Source organism: Marmota marmota, unplaced genomic scaffold (assembly GCF_001458135.2).
Source record: "Marmota marmota marmota unplaced genomic scaffold, marMar, whole genome shotgun sequence".
Taxonomy (NCBI): Eukaryota; Metazoa; Chordata; class Mammalia; order Rodentia; family Sciuridae; genus Marmota; species Marmota marmota.
This window is the reverse complement of record NW_026000101.1, coordinates 18,386,191-18,405,810: the sequence shown is the minus strand read 5'-3', so window position 1 is coordinate 18,405,810 and position 19,620 is coordinate 18,386,191. Positions and strand designations below refer to the sequence as shown.

The 19,620-nt window shown below is 40.5% G+C and overlaps 1 protein-coding gene across 1 annotated transcript in view; it reads right to left on the bottom strand.

Annotated features, from left to right (window-relative positions):
* Positions 1-404: 404 nt before the first annotated feature.
* Positions 405-19,620, bottom strand: part of Dcaf12 (DDB1 and CUL4 associated factor 12) — a 32,674-nt gene continuing 13,458 nt past the window's right edge. The window contains exons 3-9 of the mRNA XM_015492439.2: positions 14,451-14,657; positions 13,485-13,545; positions 9,862-10,055; positions 8,077-8,142; positions 6,780-6,942; positions 2,986-3,164; positions 405-2,459 (exon numbers count right to left, since the gene is read on the bottom strand). Coding sequence (XP_015347925.1) covers positions 2,301-2,459; positions 2,986-3,164; positions 6,780-6,942; positions 8,077-8,142; positions 9,862-10,055; positions 13,485-13,545; positions 14,451-14,657 — 1,029 coding nt within the window. The 3' untranslated portion in view covers positions 405-2,300. The remainder of the gene's footprint in view (positions 2,460-2,985; positions 3,165-6,779; positions 6,943-8,076; positions 8,143-9,861; positions 10,056-13,484; positions 13,546-14,450; positions 14,658-19,620) is intronic.

Here is a 19,620-nt window from a genome sequence, read left to right as displayed (position 1 = left end):
CAGCAAGGATCTCTGGGTCCAACTGCAAAAAAGTGCCATGCTCTTCCTAGGGCATTGTGCAGCCTTTCTTGGTCAATCTCTGTGAACCAACCAATAAGGCAGACAGGACCTGTCACTAACCCTGATTTAAAAGGAGCTAGTCACCTTGCTCAGATCCACAATCACAATAAAAACTAACATCCTCTGCCCACCCCCATCTTCAGCCAGCAGCTTTTTTATGCACTACACTACTTCCCCTGGACACATCCACCCTCAAATGGACCTCAGAGCAACCAATCTTGGGTCAGAAACAACCAGATCTTAGTATTTGTATCCCTGCCACTAACTTGAGGCACATCTTCCAACAAATCATAATGCCTTTTCCCTGCATCTCTTGATTATACATACTCACTCAAAACACTCTGCACTGGAATAATATTTATTTTTTCCTTGGCAAAAAGTGCTACATTTTTAAAAACAGAAAATCTCAAACAATCAAACGTATTACCCATCACAGAAGAGGGTCTGGCAACAGTACAAAACATCCTACTTAAGATTTTTTTTCTTAAATATACAAGTCAGTTTAAAATGATAGAAGTTCTGTGAGAACTAAGAAATCTACAGCCTGTAGTTTAATAGAAAAAAAAATTAAGACAAAAGATTTATAGCATCCAGCATTTTGCTTAATTCCCTGTAATATAGCACCTATTTCTCTAGGTTAGAAGATGAGAATTATAGAACCCGTGGTGTACGCTGCATACCACCAAGTCAAGGTAGACTTTCTTTCTTTTCACAGCACCCCCACCATTATGAGGAGGTACTCGTTCCAATCTCCCCACTTATACCCAGAGAAGAAGGGGATAAGAAATTGGGGTGCAGGAATAAATGTGACTTTTCCTTTCCCCAGGATGGGATTTTTGACAGAGAAGTATTGTATGTGCCAGAGAAAGAATCTGTGGGTGAGAACAGCGGTTACTTTCGACATGATGCGCAAAAAGCAGGAACAACTGGACATCACAGTCAGTTGCCTGCAAGTTTAAAAACCTCAGACTAAACAGACAGTTCAAGGGAGGAACAGATAAATTACTAATCACATCGATGCTGTTACATGCACAATGATGCTGGCTACAGGCCATCCCATCACCATCCCAGGGCTGAGCCAACTGAGCAAAAAACGTGGCTTTAATCCTAAATTCCACTGCATTGACAAAACAAATATTCCACACATGAAGCACTCATTACACACAGATAAACCTACTGCTGACCCTTACCCTCCTGGACTGAACCTAATTTAGAAAACAGCAGGAAAATCCACTGGGGAGATTGGAAGAACGACAAAGGAGAAGTTTCTTTCAAAGCCAAAGGGACTATGTATGGGAACCTTAGCAGACTTGTGAGCCCCAGCTCTAGGCTCCTAAAATACCAGATGAGGTTTTGTTTGAGAATAAGGAAAGGGAGGTTGGGATGCAGTTCCCTTTACCAAGTCCTATGATGTTTTAGGAAAGTTGCCACTAGCTAAATAGATGGGAGGTTGGGAAGTGGCAGTGACACATGCACCAGTATTCTCACTTGGGGGACATGAAGGTGAAAAGAAAGGTAAGGCTGGATTACTTTGGAGTCCTGGCATAGAAGGCCCCAAGCTATCTGAAATCTCAACTCAAAAGATGTTCCCTGTGGTAATTTTCTTTGTGTTTTTACTTCCTACAATCATGTTGTTAGACTTTAAAATTTAAACAAGATAAGACCAGTTCCAAAGCTGGACTCTGTGAATAAAGTTTTTTTTTTTAATAAATATTTTAATTAAAAGTAATCCTCACTTCAGGTAATTTCAGTGACACACACTACCTACAGGCACACAAGTTCACATGCATTCACACATACATACGGCTCCCAAACTTTCACAGAAAGTCTGACAGCTACCACATAAACATAAAGGAGCCCTACCTCTGAAAAGTGAAGGGTGAGAATGACTACGTCATTTCAGCCTAAAGAAGCCAGAGAGGGAAAAAGTGTGTGCCACTTTAAGAAAAAATACAAATAGGGATTTGCAACAATGTTTGGTTGAGAAGCTAGAGAAAGAGAAAAAAAGATAGTAAAATTCTGATTACCAAAAAACAAAGAAAATAAAAAACAAAACAAAAACACCCTTTGATTTCTATACAGAGCTTCTTCCTATTAAGTGCCTAAACCATGGGCAAACTGGTATTCCCATGAAAATAGGAGAGCTTCACACAATTGGGGGAGGAAAAAAATCAAAAGAAGAAACAAGGAAACTGAAAGTGGAAGTTAGTGTAAATCTGCATTTTGGGAGAGAGTTGTCATTAACTCCAGAGCCCAGCATAGTTCCCATGGAGCCCTGAAGGGAGGGGACCTCCTGCCACAAAGAGTTTCGTTCCGGACGAGTCGTAGCAGTGGGTGTAAACAGCATTGGGGAAGAAATCAATGTCCGAAAAGTAATTCCTCCAGGTTTCATCATGATTCTACAGGAAAACAAAGAGACTGTTAGCACATTTAAGTCAGAAGGCAGAAAAGGGAGGAGGACAGGAATGCTTTCTGGTCTCTGTACAGAGGAAGGTGGTCCTATACCTTAGCCTTATGTCAGGAAACATGTTTTCATAGCAATTGGACCCATATTTCCAACTAAACATTAGAGAAGAATTGAGTAGGATGAAGAATTGATATACAAAGCTCAGGTCTTTTCAAGAGGACAGTTGAAACCAAATTACATAATTCACTGGTAGTTGCAGCAGAAGGTTCCTTATCCTTCCTGCTCTCTTTTCATTTGTGGGAGAATCCCCAGTCACCCAGTATATTTTACTGGGCCTCTGTTTTCCCAGAGGCAATATACAGAACAAAGCAAACCCAGGAGAAAGTACCTCTCTTCATGCCAAGGATTGCCTCTTACTAGGTAAAAAAGTTTGAGCAGGTCTTGTGTCAGCAGGGGTTGGGGTGAGGGAAGATAATCTATCACTGTCCAACAACCATTTCATGTGGGAGCTTACTTACCAGCCAGCCTTTGCCAGTAGTTAGTTTCAGATTTTCCCCTGCTAGCCTGGGTTTGGACCCATAACAAGCTGAAAGCCTCTCTTCCAGAAATCTCTGAGCTCGGATGTCATAGAACAGCAGGGAGCCCTGCCCTGTGCCCACAGTGATTATGTGTTCATAGAAGCTCACTGATCGGATCCCTGAAAGAGAAAAGTAAATGGCAATGAGAAGAGAGAGTACATGCTTAGCAGTCTGCTAGCCTGAATTTCTTCAATATTGAGTTTTCACTGCATCCCCTAATATTAGAAAATACTACTCTAAGGCAAAAATAGCTCATATTCACTAACAGGAACCCTCTGATCATCCTCTCATAAAGCCAGATTTCTGATGATGCCTAAGATGATTCTGGCCAAAGAACATGTGTCTGGGAACTTCTTTGCCTCCCTGAGTCACTCTGGAGTCATCACTCAAAGCTCTTTTCCACTATGATACCAACCTATACTGCAACTTAAGATAATGTGAATATTTACAAATCATTACATCAAAAAGAATTTTCGGGCTGGGGATGTGGCTCAAGCGGTAGCATGTTCACCTGGCATGCGTAGGGCGCTGGGTTCTATCCTCAACACCACATAAAAATAAAAAATAAAGATATCGTGTCCATCTAAAAAAAAAACTATAAAAAAATAAATATTTTTTAAAAAATAAGAATTTTCTTGTACTTGACCTAAAACCATTAGCATGGCACTGCAAGACAACCTTATCTGGTACTAAGTGTGTTATGAGGGGTGGCACAGAGTTCAGCACCACAAAGAGTACCGTCTTTCACTCACAGTGTGCATTTCTGACATGTTACCTACTCCCTCTGGGTACTAGGGAAAATATATCTACTGTATCTGTGGATCAAATATCAAATAAATTCATGGGATATGAAGATATTTCTTGGGCCGGGTGCGGTGGTGGCACGTGCCTATAATCCGTGCAGCGTGGGAGGCAATGGCAGGAGGATCTTGAGTTCAAGGCCAGCCTCAGAAATTCAGCGAGTAGCTAAGCAACTCAGTGAGACCCTGTTTCTAATAAAATATAAAATAGGGCTGGGGATATGGCTCAGTGGTCAAGTGCCCTTGAGTTCAATCTCTGGTGTACACATACACACGCACACACAAAGATATCTCTTGGCCGGGTAGATTGTAGCTCAGTGGTAGAATACTTGCCTAGCATGTGTGAGGCACTGGGTTTAATTCTCAGCCCCACATAAAAAAATAAAGATACTGTGTCCATCCACAGCTAAAAATACTAGAAAGAAAAATATCTCTTGGTATATATGAAGAACACAATATTTGTGGAATCAGTATTCCCTTAATCTCTTAAAAATTTTCACTGCAGTTGGTCATGGTGGCGCATGTTGTAATCCCAGTGGCTCGGGAGTTGGAGGCAGGAGGATAACGAATTCGAAGCCAGCCTCAGCAATGGTGAGGTACTAAGCAACTCAGTGAGACCCTGTCTCTAAATAAATAAAATACAAAAAAGGGCTGGGAATGTGGCTCAGTGGTCGAGTGCCCCGGAGTTCAGTCCCTGGTACCAAAAAAATAAAATAAATCACTGCATACATTATTTCAGCTAAGCCTATTTACTCCTTCCCTACTACTCCCATTATTGTTGTTTTCTGACTTCTACTAGTGAACATCTTACCTATATTAAAAACAAACTGCAAACAAAAGCAACTTTGGAAATATTTGGAGGAATAAATGCTACTTGAAGGAAACAAGTTAAAACTGTAATCCATACTGTGCCTTTTAGGTTTTCAGAATTAAGTAGCCAGTTTTTTTCTTTTTAAAAATTTTTTTTTAGTTGTCAATGGACCTTTATTTTATTTATTTATTTTTAATTTTTTTTTAAGAGAGAGTGACAGAGAGAGAGAGAGAGAGAGAGAGAGAGAGAGAGAGAGAATTTTTTTTAATATTTAAGTTCTCGGCGGACACAACATCTTTGTTTGTATGTGGTGCTGAGGATCGAACCCTGGCCGAAGGCCTGGCGAGCGCACTACCGTTTGAGCCACATCCCCAGCCCTATTTATTTAAATGCGGTGCTGAGAATCTTTGGCCCAATTAACCTTTTTTTTTTTTTTTGCAAAAGAAACCCCTTTTGCAAGTAAGTGAGATAAAGAAGAAAATACTATATTACTTTGTTTCTGATCCCTGGCTCTTCCCACATCAGGCTGTGTGATGCTGGGCATTACTTTTTTTTTTTTTTTTGCAGTGCTGGGGCTAAACCCAGGGTCTAGCACATGCAAGGCAAATGCTCTGACACTGAGCGATACCCCAGTCCCCTCCCACCTTCTTTGGTGTGTGTCTATGGTACTAGGGATTGTACCCAGAGGTGCCTAAGCACTCTGTACATCCCCACCCCTTTTTTAGACAGGGTCTCACTAAATTGCTAAGGCTCACCTCAAACTTGTGATTCTCATGCCTCAGTCTCCCGAGTCTCTGGGATTTCAGAGACCACATCTGTTTTGTTTTTTATTTTTTAAATTTTTGTACCAAGGATTGAATCCAGGGGTGGTGCTTAACCACTGAGCCACATCCCCAACTCTTTTTTGTATTTTATTTAGAGATAGGGTCTTGCTGAGTTGTTTAGGGCCTCGCTAATTTGCTGAGATGGCTGTGAACTCACAATTCTCCTACCTCAGCACCCTGAGCCACCGGGATTATAGGCATGTGCCACCATGTCAGGCACCACACCTGGTTTGGGCAAGTTATTTAGCCACTCTGATCTCAGCCTTATCTAAACAATGCTATTAACACTTAAAACTTTTAAACACTCTTCTTTTATCTGCTTTCCATGAGGTACTTGGTAGGATGAAATATGCCAGAAAAAGATATTCTGAAACAATGCATAGTATAAACCTAAGTCTTTTCCTCCAATATAGAACACAGGTGCTCTTAGAATATGCTAAAAAATATTGGAGGCTATATACTCTACTGTCATGTATGTACATCTAAAAAGAACAAAGATTGGAGGCTGAAGATAAACTCACCTACTGGTTAGAATTCAAAATTTTCTTTAGTTTCATTAAGGTGGAATTGTCACATAACATATAATATGTACAAGTGCATATATTTGAAGTATACAATTTGAGAGTCGAGAGTCTAATAATATTGTATTATCCATAACACTATCATCACATTCAAAACAATGGATATATTTATTTATGCCCTTTGAAAACTTCTCCTTACCCCACCATGCCATTCCTTATTTTAAACTGGTGGTGCATGCCCATAGTCCTAGTGGCTCAGGAAGCTAAGGTAGGAGAATCACAAGTTCAAAGCAGAGCTCAGCTACTCAGTGAAGCCTTGTCTCTAAATAAAAAAAATAAAATGGGCAGGGGATGTGGCTCAATGGTTAAGCACCCCAGGGTTCAAGACTCAGCACAACAAACCAACCAACCAACCTGAAAATGGCCAGGTGTGTGAAGCACACCAGTAATCCCAGCGACTAAAAAGGCTGAGACAGGAGGACTTCAAGTTTTGAGACCAGCCTTAGCAACTTAGCAGAGACCTTAATTAAAAATAAAAAAGGGATGGAGATGTAGCTTACTGGTTGAGTGCATCTCGTGGGCTGGTTTAGAATGTGGGGATTGGACCGGCAAAACTGCTAAAATCCTGACTGGTGGTTTCTATCAAAGGGTTTAGTGGCCTCACATTTGTTTGTGGTGTTTGAAACTACTATGATATGCAGGCATTTAAGTTCCTCTTTTTTTTTTTTTTCCACCAATACTTCCATGTTTTGAGCCCAAAGGGCACACCAGGTCTTACCACTGCCTCGCTCCCTGGAGCAGACAGACTTGACGTTATATGATGGTTGTCGTGGATCCAAAAAGGAGACATGAGCTTGAGAGCCCACTGCATACACTGACCACTCACTACCATAGGCCAGACACACATTCTCACGGCAATATGGCAGTTTGGTAGAGAGGAGCTGAAAAGAGAGAGGAGAGGTGCCACCACGGCACCATCAGAGAGCATAAGGTGTTGTTCTTCCATTCCCACCTAAGTGGGCTTCCCTCATACGCTAGCCACATAGTCAGAGATTAAGGCAAACCCTGATTAAGGAAATAATACTTTAGTTTGGGAAAACAGTTAACCTGGAATTAAAATATCAGAAGTGGCAGGAAAGGCCAGGATGCATAGGTTGTTTCCAGAAATAATACCACGGCACTAAAATAAAGGTACCACCTTGTTCTGTCTCCAGAAAGAGCTACCACCCTTCCCACTGCTCTTTGAGAAAGGGGCTGACTTCTGGCTCTTCAATTGAATGGGAATTGTACTCTACAGAAAGCACACCCTCAGGACTGGCTTAATCCCAGATAGCCCAAATTGGCCTTAACCCTGGATCCTTATACTAGCAATTCTCAATGGGTGCCTACTGCATGTTAGACACGGTGCAGAACAGAGATCAAAGGAATCAATAATTCCCAGAGTTCTGCTTTCTCTTGAGAAAGAGCCTATTATAGAAATAATAAGCAGCAAATGCCTCTGACTCTTGACAAGGGCAAATAATCTACATTTTGGTTTAAAGTAATGATCAAGTTGCTTGCAAAAACTGCAAATTAAGTCCATTTTCGCTTTATCTTACATGATTACTTCAGAGATGATTTATCTTAATTTAATCTTCAATTGCCAATGGTTCCTAACATTTAGATTTTTCTGCCTTTATTACATGCCAAGTAGTCTATAAACAACTGTTTAACTGCATTGTGAACTGGAGAACTGGTGGTAAAAGAGCCTCTCAGGAAACCCCTGTAATCTCAAAAGAATCACCCCACACCTCCATCTTTTTTTTTTACTTCAAGAGGCATGCCAGATGCTGACATGCATGTACTACGCAATAACATGCCCAGCGCATCAGAGAAAGAGTGCTTTACACAAGAATGAAAAGGCTCAGGGAGAATTATAATTATTATTTATTATTTTGTGTGCTGGGGGTCAAACCTAGGGCCTTGGGCATATTAGGCAAGTACTCTACCACTGAGCTATATCCTCAGGTCCAAAAACTCGAGTATTTTAATCATAAGGTGAATTATTAGGTAAAACTAAGTTATGTTCATCACACCTTAGACAATGTATTTTCAGCTTTCCAGAGATGAAAGTAGCCATCCAGGGATACTGCTCCCAATTCCTACAACAGCAATGAAAAACAGATTACGGTCCAATCTGTAGCAACAAAAGTATGATAGGCATGCAGGGAAAGACCCCCAAAGTCAGGGTTCTCTTGTTCTCTACCTTGATGATGCCAACAAGTGCCAATAATTAATTATCAGCTCATCACTTCACCCTATGAACTGCAACTAGACAACATGATAAACTGCAAGAAGCAAGTCCAGGTCCTGGCAATAACATAGACACCTATGGTTCAAAGAGTCCTTCCTAATAAACATATGCCTAAAACATGATTGAAGATTTGGGCCAAAACTTTACAAATTTAAGAATGTTTTGCTAAAAGCAATTGGTACTGTTAATTAGCAGTTATTTTTTTGTTTTCCCCTGGATTGATAGCCTCGTTACTTCCAAACCTTTCTGTCTGAATAGCAAAAGGTACTACTGGAAAAAATACATATAAAAAGTAGAGATTTTTAAAAACAGTTTTATTTTTGCTTTAAAAATTAATGTATATTTCACCTTTTGGCTTTGGAGGACTTCAAGTTACCACGAACTTAAAAAAAAATTGGATTTACTCCAACTTGAACACTAATATTTCTTTTGTCCTCAAATCTCAGGAATGTCTTAGGCAGAAAACTGGTTTTACCCTGTTAATCCAAAAGAGTATGCTTTAGGATTTATTAAATAATAATATTCTTTTTTGAGGGGTGGGAACTGGGGACTAAATGCAGGGGTGCTTGGCCCCTGAGCCACTTCCCCAGCCCTATTTTGTATTTTATTTAGAGACAGGGTCTCACTCAGTTGCTTAGTGCCTCACCATTGCTGAGGCTGGCTTTGAACTCACAATCCTCCTGTCTCAGCCTCCCAAGCCGCTGGGATTACAGGCATGCCCGGCTATTAAATATTATTATTCTTGAAATCCTAACTTATCTATAGAATGAGTGGCCTCAAAGAGTTTGCTGAAGTGTACATGTGTTTCAAAAGTAAAATTAAATGCCAGGTTCAGATTTTGTAGAAGTCTTTCTCCTTTTCTGGTTCTGGGTCTATATTCTTATGTGCGTATGTGTTGTTTATTTTTATTAATTTTTTTAATGGTACTTGGGATTGAACCCATGTATATTTTACCACTTAACTATATCTCCAGCCTTTTCTAAAATTTTTGAGACAGGTTCTTGCTAAGTTGCCAGGCTTGTCTCAAACTTGTAATCTTCCTGCCTCAACCCTTCAGTAGCTGGGATTTCAAGCACATGCCACCACATATGGCTTTTGGGTGTACATTCTTACACTCTCCTTAAAACCTCAGTGCCAGGGGATCTGACATAATGACTAGGTAAGACCTGGTGGCAGCATGAAGGGAAATAAAGAAGTAAAAAATGAGAAGGAATTAAGTAATGGAGAAAAAAATTTATTGCTTTTAGAGGCGAGTATGAAAACCACAGCCAAAATAGAGTACCTATAAAAGGATGTGCAAATGAGGGACAGTCAAATCAGAGTGGCCCCAGGGAAAAACTTTGAGGCTCACCCACATGTATGGGCCACCCAGAAAAATAACATAGAGGTCAATCCAAGGGCAGATTTTCACAATCTCAGTTAAAATTTCTCACTAGCATCCCTCAGCATTTAAGAGGTGCTCTGTAGGTTCAAAACCAAGTTACAAAGCAAGCAGTGACATGGAGAGAGGAAAGTGGAATGCACCTTTAAGATGTGAGTCAAAAGGAAGTGTCTGGTGATTTCATACCTTGTTCTTGTTGTTGAAGGCCAAAGCCCGGACCTTGCAGTTGTCAGGGTTTGTGTCTTCCTTGGGGATGTCCTTTAAGGCTTTGTGAGTGATGTGAGCATACACGGGGACCCTTGACATATTGTGCCTTGCATCACTTTTGGTCAACACATCATCTGTCACCTCCCAGAGTCCCATAGAACCATCACGTGAGCCTGTATGAAAGAGACCACAGATGTCAGATATATTCAACTCTCCATGTGACAATTCCACAGAAGCCAAGATGGGCTTTTTGAAGTTCACAGCATCATCCTCATATTATAACTGATCTAGAGTACCAGGCGGCCCATTTCAACAGCAAAACTAGACATTTCTTGCCTTTTGTTTCTTTTCTTTTTCTTTTTTTTCAGTGTTAGGGATTGAATCCAATGGTGTTATACATACTAGGCAAGTACTCTACCACTGAGCTACATTCACAGCCAGCAGTACACATTTTAATAAGCTATATTAAGAGGACAATCAACTAAGGCCTAGGAAGTAAAATATGACCTTTCAGCTTAACATGATTAGTGGAGTCAGATGGACTGAACCCAGAAGCACTCACCACTGAGCTACATACCCAGTTCTTTTTATTTTTAATTTTGAGGCAGCATCTCACTAAGTTGCTTAGGACCTTGCTAAGCTTCTGAGGCTGGCCTCAAACTTATGATCCTCCTGCCTCAGCCTCCTTAGTTGCTGAGTGGGGATTTTTAAAAACAGAATTTTAAACAGTTTGATAAAACCCAGTAATTTTCCAAGCTAAATACTTAGGAAACTGGAATATATCTGCAGCCAACTTCTAGTGGCCACTAGGATTTGGAAACCTCCACTTTAGATCAGCAATGATTAACTTTAAGTCTTGGATTCCTTTGAGAGATTAGGAATGGGGCTGGGGATGTGGCTCAAGCGGTAGCGCGCTTGCCTGGCATGCGTGCGGCCCGGGTTCGATCCTCAGCACCACATACAAACAAAGATGTTGTGTCCGCCGAAAACTAAAAAATAAATATTAAAATTCTCTTTCTCTTTAAAAAAAAAACATAAAAAATAAAAAAAGAGAGATTAGGAATGTTACAGATCTCTTTCTTTAGATCCAATTTCAGGGAGGTCCACGGTCCTGTCCCATAAGGGAGCACTGTCCCCTTACTAAGAATATCTTTTCTATGGCTGGAGATGTAGATTAGTGGTAGAAAACTTACCTAGCACATGTGAGCTCTAGGTTCAATCCCCAGTACCATGGGGAAAAAAAAAAGAGTCTGTTTTAGTTGGGTGTGATGGTGTACACCTGTAATCCTGTAAGTCTGAGGCAAGAAGATTACAGTTCAAGGCATTCCTGAGCAACATAGCCAAATCCTGTCTCAAAAATAAAATTTAATAAAAAAAGATTAAGGATTAGCAACGTGCAAGGCCCAGGGTTCAATCCTCAGTACCACACACACAAACAAAAAGAAACTGCCTAGCATGTGCAAGGCCCAGGGTTCAATCCCAGCAACATAAAAAAAGAAGGAAAAAACAATAAAAATATTGAAAAACTTTTATAATGACCATTTCTATACCATATTCTATCCTTAACATCCTTTCTATTGGGGATTGAACCCAAGGTCCTCTATCACTGAGTTACATCTTCAGCTCTTTTTACTTGGAGAAAGGGTCTGCCAGTTGCAAAGGCTGACCTTGAACTTACTATTTTCCTGCCTCAGTCTCCCAAGTTGCTGGGCTTGCAGGAGTGAGTGTGCCACTGTACCTGGCTGGAGCTAATGTTTTAAACTCCTCTATAATGTTCAGGAAATGTAGATGTGGGAGCTCTCAACTTGAGAACATAAGACAATGAGAGAGTATCTGAAAGAAGAGACAGAAGGTTCCTCAAACAAAACTAAGTCCTCAATAACCAAATTTAGTGCAAGCACCTAGCAAAAACATGGTTTCCCATAAAGGAGACATGACTCAGTTTCTGCCTTAAAGGAGCTCTCTCATTCCTTGACAAGGAATCTAAAATCTTCTCAACCCCTTTCTGGGTAACTCTGATCTTTGATTATGTTTATTAGATTTACATTCCCTTCTAGATGCTTTCTATTGCCTTACTAAGAACCCAAAGAAGGAATATTTGTGTTCCCTTTATCTTTGTAAATAGCCAGTTCTAAGCATAGGCTTTAAAATAAGACAGACCTGGCCAGGTGTGGTGATGCATGCCTCTAATCCCAAAAGCCTGAGTGGCTGAGGCAGAAGTTCAAAGCCTGTCTCAGCAACTTAGCAAGGCCATAAGCACTCAGTGGGACCCTATCTCTAAACAAAAAAGGGCCAGAGATCCCTGGGTTCAATCCCTGGCACCTAAATAAATAAATAAATAAATAAAACCAGACTTAAACCTGGGCGCAGTGGTGCACACTTATAACACCAGCTACTTAGGAGACTTAGGCAGGACAGTTTCAAGGCAAGCCTCAGTAACTTAGCAAAATAAGAAATTAAAGCTAAACAAGAACTGGGGACCTGGGGATGTAGCTCAGTGGTAGAGTGCCCCTGGATTCAATTCCCAGACTGCAAACAATAACAACAACAAACCATAGACTTGAATTCAAATCATGCTCCACCCTTAGTATTTGTGTGGCCAATGATGTATCAGAAAGGATTTGTGATTCTCTAGGTTAATTTCTCTAGGCTCATTTCTCTCTTTTTTCTTTGCAGTACTAGAGATTGAATCCAGGTGCACTCTACCATTGGGCTATATTTCCAGCCCCTTTTTATTTTGAGACAGGGTTTCACTAACTAAGCTGCCCAGGCTGGCTTCCCACTTGGGATCCCCATGCCTCTGCTTCCTGAGTGGCTGGGATCAAAGGGGATTGCCACCAGACTGTGCATTTGTGTTTTTTTTTTGTTGTTGTTGTTGTTTTGGTAAATCTGGTTTTGTTCCAACCACTGAAAAAGAAATTGCTCCAAACCATAAACCTGTACAGAAAATAAAGGTGGGGGCGGGGTGTTGGGGATATAGCTCAGTGGTATAGTACTTGCCTAGCATATGCAAGGCCCTGGGTTCAATCCCAAAACAGCAATGAAAAAAGTAATAATAATAATAGCCTGTTGTACTCTGGAGACCACATCAACATTTCCAAAACACTTGCATAAACTTTATCTCAATAAGGCCCCATAAAAATATTATGGCTAAGATGTTACCCTACAGAGGCTGGGGTTGTGGCTCAGCGGTAGAACGCCAGCCTAGCACGTGCAAGGTGCTGGGTTCGATCCTCAGCAACACATAAAAATAAATAAAAAGCCATTATTGGAAATATGATGTCCTAGAGGCTAACCTCAGCAATTTAGTGAGGCCCCATCTCAGAGCACTTGATAATGGTGTTTGTTTACCAGGTTATTCATATTTCACAACTAACACTTTTCAACCTCTAGCCCTCTCTGGCCACACCAAAAGCTCCTTAAAAAAGGGTAAATTTGGGGCTGGGGATGTGGCTCAAGCAGTAGCGCGCTCGCCTGGCATGCACGGGGTGCTGGGTTCGATCCTCAGCACCACATAAAAAAATAAAATAAAGATGTTGTGTCCACTGAAAACTAAAAAATAAATATTTAAAAAATTAAAAAAAAAAAAAGGGTAAATTTACCAGACACTGCCATAGTATCACTGATCCATGCAATGGAAAAGATCCAGTCTTTGTGTCCATCCTTGGAAAGGAGAGAGTGATAGGTACAGGGAGAAAAACAAAGAAATTAGTGTATAAAGTATTATAATAAACTCTCCTGAAAAGCATACAGATCTGACTACAAATAGTTCTTGTGGTTTCTAATGAACTCAACCCAGTGGGCATGATCCCACAATCTTTCTTGAATATCAAAGCTGGGACAAAACTGGCACTACTGTGGGTAAAAACACATCCAAATGATGCACAACTCTAGCCTTCTACCTGGATATATTATCTGGGACTCCTCTTCTGTCTGAATGTACATGGCTTACACTTTATTTTCTTTAAGTCTCCCTGCTCAAATGTCATCTTCTCAATGAGGCTTTCTCTATCCTCTTAAAGAGCATTTTCTCCCTCACTCAATCCCTTTAGCCTATTATTCTTCTCCATGGTACACATCACACTGTGACATATTACTGGTAAACACTTATTGGCTTATATGACTTACATACTAGTTAATATGTCACCCTTCACCAGAATGCAGGCTTTAAGAGGGCAAGGGCTTTTTCTGTTTCATCCATTCTACTGTGTCCTCCAGGGTCTAAAACAATGCCTGGCCAATAAAAGACTTATTAATAGTTGCTGAATGAATGATTTAATATTCTTCTCTCTGACTCTGGGCAATGGGAAAATATGTGGGATTGAAAGAGAAATCCACTGCTATTTATTTGGTCCCCAAGTGTATTTCTTATTCTTTTATCAAATATACATCCTCTGTCAACATACTGATACACCCTATGGGAGTCCAGTCCCTAATCCACTATCATCACCCCACACTCATCCCCATTTCCCTAGAGTAAGCAGAAGTCTAGAGTATAAAGGTCCATGTAATCTACCAGGCCAATTAAAAGAAAAAGTTATCTCACTACACCTATTATGAAAACTTACATCTCCCACACACACAGGATCTAGTGTAGGCAGTCGATAGATGGCAAGACTGTTGGGGTTGTCTCCTCCAGTGGCTAACAGTGTTCTAGAGGGATTCAGCTCAATCGCATGGATACCACAGCCCTGCTGGGTCACACCTCCAGGCTCTCGGTCTTTCAAAATAGGGATCTTGGTGATTTGGCTTGTCTGGACATCAACTACAAATAGCTATAAAACAAAAGCAATACATAAGCTGAACATATTTAATGTGGTTAATGCTGGGTATAAACATCCATTTGTTCAGTTATGCATCAAACATTTTTTGTTGTTGTTATTACAAGGATTGAACTTAGGGCCTCACACAGGCTAGCTAAGTGTTCTAACACTGAGCTACACCACCTTCCTCCAAACATTTAATTAAAGTTTACTACAAACTACATCCTGGGAATTATTACTGGGGACTGAGTCACACCCCTAGCCCTTGTTTGTTTATTTTTTGGTAAGGGAAGGGTACTGAGGATGGAATCCAGGGGGGCTTTAGCACTGAGCTACATCTCTAGCCACCCCACCCCCCGCCTTTTTTAAAACTTGAGACTGAGTCTCAGTAAATTTCTTAAGGTGGGCACTGCAGATTGAAAGAGCTGAGGCTAGACTTGAACTTGCGTTCTCCTTCTGCCTCAGTCTCCTGAGTTGCTGGGAATACAGGCATGAGTCACTATGCTTAGTTGATCCTGGAAATTATTAAAGGTATGGACAGACAAATCAAAAATGAAAACAAGCTGGGCGTGGAAGCACATGCCTGTAATCTCAGCAGCTCAGGAGGCTGAGGCAGCAGGATCATGAGTTCAAAGCCAGCCTCAGCAAAAAGCAGGATGCTAAACAACTCAGTGAGACCCCATCTCTAAATAAAATACAAAATAGGGCTAGGGATGTGGCTCGGTGATCAAGTGCCCGAGTTCAAATCCCTGGTACCAAAAAAAGGAAAAACATAATGTTAGAGATAAGTAAAACACTACTGGAACACAGATATTAGGAATTAGTAAATTTTGTCCAGAATATGTGCAATGTTTCCAACAGACCTTGCATCAGGTTATGGACATAAAAAGTCAGACCAATGTAAAGTTTTCTGGCCAGCTGTGATGGCACACACCTGTAATCCCAACAGCTCCAGAAGCTGAGACAGGAGGATCATAAGTTCAAACCAGCCTTAGCAACTTAGCGAGGCCCTAAAGCAACTTACCGAGACCATGTCTCAAAATAAAAAATAAAAAGGGCTTGGGATGTGGCTCGGGGGTTAAATACTCCTGGGTTCAATCTCTGGCACCAAAAAAAGTTTTCTATCAGCATAAACATATTTTATATCTAATCCTCACACGCACAGAAACTTATAAACAAAACATAATTCCCAGAGCATCTCACAGCCACTATTAAACCTATCAATCACTTTTACTCGGCTTCTGGTAACTCCAGATATATCTACTACACACACTATTCTGTTCTCTACCTTCTTGACTTTGCCCATGGTGTTGCCTCTGCCTAAAAAGCTCTCCCCTTCCTTCCTTCCTTCCTTCCTTCCTTCCTTCCTTTTTAAGAGAGAGAGAGAGAGAGAGAGAAAGAGAATTTTAATATTTATTTATTTTTATTTTTTTTAGTTTTTGGCAGACACAACATCTTTATTTGTATGTGGTGCTGAGGATCGAACCCAGGCGGCACACATGCCAGGCAAGAGCGCTACCGCTTGAGCACATCCCCAGCCCCTCTCCTCTACCTTTCTACCAACCTAAATCCTTTTTACATTTCAAGATTCAACTCAGAGAATGTTTTACCGAAAAGAACAGTCTTAGAAGAAACCAATCGAGTCTATTATTAAACTCTTCATTTGATTCAATCCTTCATTCACTCACTCATTTGCTAGTACTGTTCCAGGTGCTAATGTAATTACCTCAGCAAGTTGAGGGCTAGCTCAAGGGTAGAGCAACTGCCTAGCACATGAGACCCTGGATTAGATCCCCAGAACTGGGTGGGGGGAAAGAAAGAATATAACCATGAATGAGAGAAACAATCTATGCTTTCATATACTGCACAGTTTAAGAAGATGAATTAAGGGGCTGGGAATGTGGCTCAAGCGGTAGCGCGCTCGCCTGGCGTGGATGCGGCCCGGGTTCGATCCTCAGCACCACATACAAACAAAGATGTTGTGTCCGCCGATAACTAAAAAATAAATATTAAAAATTCTCTCTCTCTCTCTCCCTCCCTCTCTCACTCTCTTAAAAAAAAAAAAAAGAAGATGAATTAAAATTCTATCAGGTTCAGTGGTACATGCCTACAGTTCCAGTTACTCGGGAGAATTAGCACCACACTGACTGAAAATATTTCATTTACTTGTCTGTCTTTTATGAAGCAAATGACTCCCTCCTAATTCCAAGAGCATAGGATATATCTTCTTGGTTCTTGCCCTGCAAAGCTAAGCTACTTAAGCATATATAGTAATAGTCACCTTTTAGGCAATCTGTCCAACTTCTCTGGGAGGCTCCAACATCCCTGTAAGGGTGACACCCTGCAGTTGTTTACATGATGTTAAGTGCTGATTCCCTGATCATAGTGCAGAGGGATCTTCTTGTTCAGGGAGAATCAATTTGAAGGCTAGATAAAACTGGGCCATCAAATTCTCTCAGGGAAGCTGAGGGTGTACTTTTAGTGGTAGGGAGTTTGCCTAGCATGTGTGAGGCACTGGGTTCAATCCTCAGCACCACACAAAAATAAATAAATAAAGGTTTTATGTCTATCTACAACGAAAAAAAATTTTGAGGAACGTGGAACTGGCTGATGGCACTAGACCAAACTGTTAAGAGTGGCCATTTTCAACCAAAGCCAGTCCTCAGAGAAAAGAAAACATAGGAGAGTAAGTGTGGACACCCCTGGTTCTTACTGGCCTCCTAATTCCTGGTTCTGTTTTGTTCTGAGATCCAGGGCTACTTCTTCTCTTGAGGTTAATGAATTAGTTCTTCCAGTAAATATGAATTTCTTACTTTACTTACTTATTTATTTATTTAGATAGAGGTATCTTGCTATATTGCCCAAGATGATCTTGAAGCCCCGGCTCAACTGATCCTCTAATCTCATCTCCCAAGTAGCTCATACTACAAACCCACACCACCATATCTGGCACTGGTTCTTCCACTTTTAACTGCCTACTCATGTTTGTGTTGTATCGGATGATGCATTCACAACATTTTAGCTTTTAGACCAAACTGATCATCAAAACAACCTGAGGAATATTCTTTAAAACAAACAAAAATCCCTGTGAAACAAAACAATTCCTAGACCTTACCCTAGAAAAACTCTTACATTAGAAATCTCTGAGTTTGCAGCCAAATTGTTTTGGTGATGCTTGAGATTGAATCCAGGGCCTTCTCACATGGCAGGCAAGCAGTCTACCACACAGTTACATCCCCAGCCCTCCCAAACTGAATTGCTCAAGACCCTGATTTGATACTCAACACTGCAAAATGAAAACAAATTTGCTTTTTGAAGGATCTCCAGATGAATCTTACGACTTTCCAAGTTTGACAGCTACTGATTTAGACCTTTGGTGCTCAAAAGAACACATGAAGGGCTGGGATTGTAGCTCAGATTGGTAGAGTGCTTGCCTAGCACGTCTGAGGCACTGGGTTCAATTCTCAGCACCACATATATATAAATAATAAAATAAAGGTCCATCAACAACTAAAAAAAAGAAAAAAAGAACACATGAAGCTGGATGTGGTGGTCCTTGATGACTAGAGTCCCAGCTACTCAGTAGGTTGAGGTAGGAGGATCAGAGGTCAAACTGGGCAAAACAGCTCCCTATCTCAAAAAAGAAAAATAAAGAAAAAAGAGACATTTGAGAACTTGTTAGAAATTCAGACTCTCAGGCCTGCCCCAGATCTATGTAAATCAGAATCTGTAGCTTAATAGTGTTGCTAGGCACAGTGAAGTTTGAGCACTGACTTAAAAGAGAATCTGCTCTGTAACACAGAAGACAGTGGGTGAGTGTAATAAAACTCAAGTAAAGGGACTGGAGTTGTAACTCAATGGTACAGCACCTGCCTGGCATGTGTGAAGCACTGGGTTCGATCCTCCGCACCACATATATTAAAAAAAGTATTGTGTTCATCTACAACTAAAAAAATATTAACAACAACAACAAAAGACTCAAATGTAAACTGTAACCTACAACCTGGAAAAAATATGAATTTCTCCTGTAGAATCTGAAGGAATGGCTAAAACTTTAGAACTATTTTTGTCCATTTCCTTTACTTTAAGGTGGACTCAATTCTGCTATCCACAATGGGTAAAGAGAAAAGGTTATTTATTCCAAGAAAGTTCTAAGTTCAATCAGTTCAATTCTGAAGTTGGGAGAGATCTAGGTTTGTTTTTGTTTTGGTATGGGGATTAAACCCAGCTTTTAAAATTTATTTTGACATAGAGTCTCAATTGCTGAGGCTGGCACTCCTACATCCCAAGTAATTAGAATTATAGGCATACAAATCTCCTGGCTGAGATCTAGGCTGGAATTTTAGACTGGTTACCAATTAGTTATGTCATCTTGGGCAATCCCTTAACCAACCTTTATGAATCTCATTTTGTATCTGTAAAATTTAGTAACAATATATTGTATGAGACTAGGGGTATAGCTCAGTGGTAGTGCTTCCCTAGGATGTATGAGTTCTGGATTCAATGCCCAACACTACAAAATTAAAATTAAAAAAAAAAAATAAAATTTACAAGTTGCTAAAGAGGCCTTAAAAAATTATAAAGGATTGGGCTGGGATTGTAGCTCAGAGGTAGAGTGCTCGCCTAGCAAGGGCAGGACCCGGGTTGGATCCTCAGCACCACATAAAAATAAAGACATTGTATTGTATCCATCTACACCTAAAAAATAAATATTAAAAAAAAATTATATTGGGCTGGGGATGTGGCTCAAGCAGTAGCACGCTCGCCTGGCATGCGCGGGGCACTGGGTTTGATCCTCAACCCTACATAAAAATAAAAAATATATTGTGTCCACCTAAGTAAAAAAAACTAAAATATTTTTTAAAAATTATAAAGGCTTGGCTAGACATGATGGCACACCTATAATACCAGCAACTTAAAAGGATCTCAAATTTGAGCCTCAGCAACTTAGCTAGATCTTATCTCAAAATAAAAA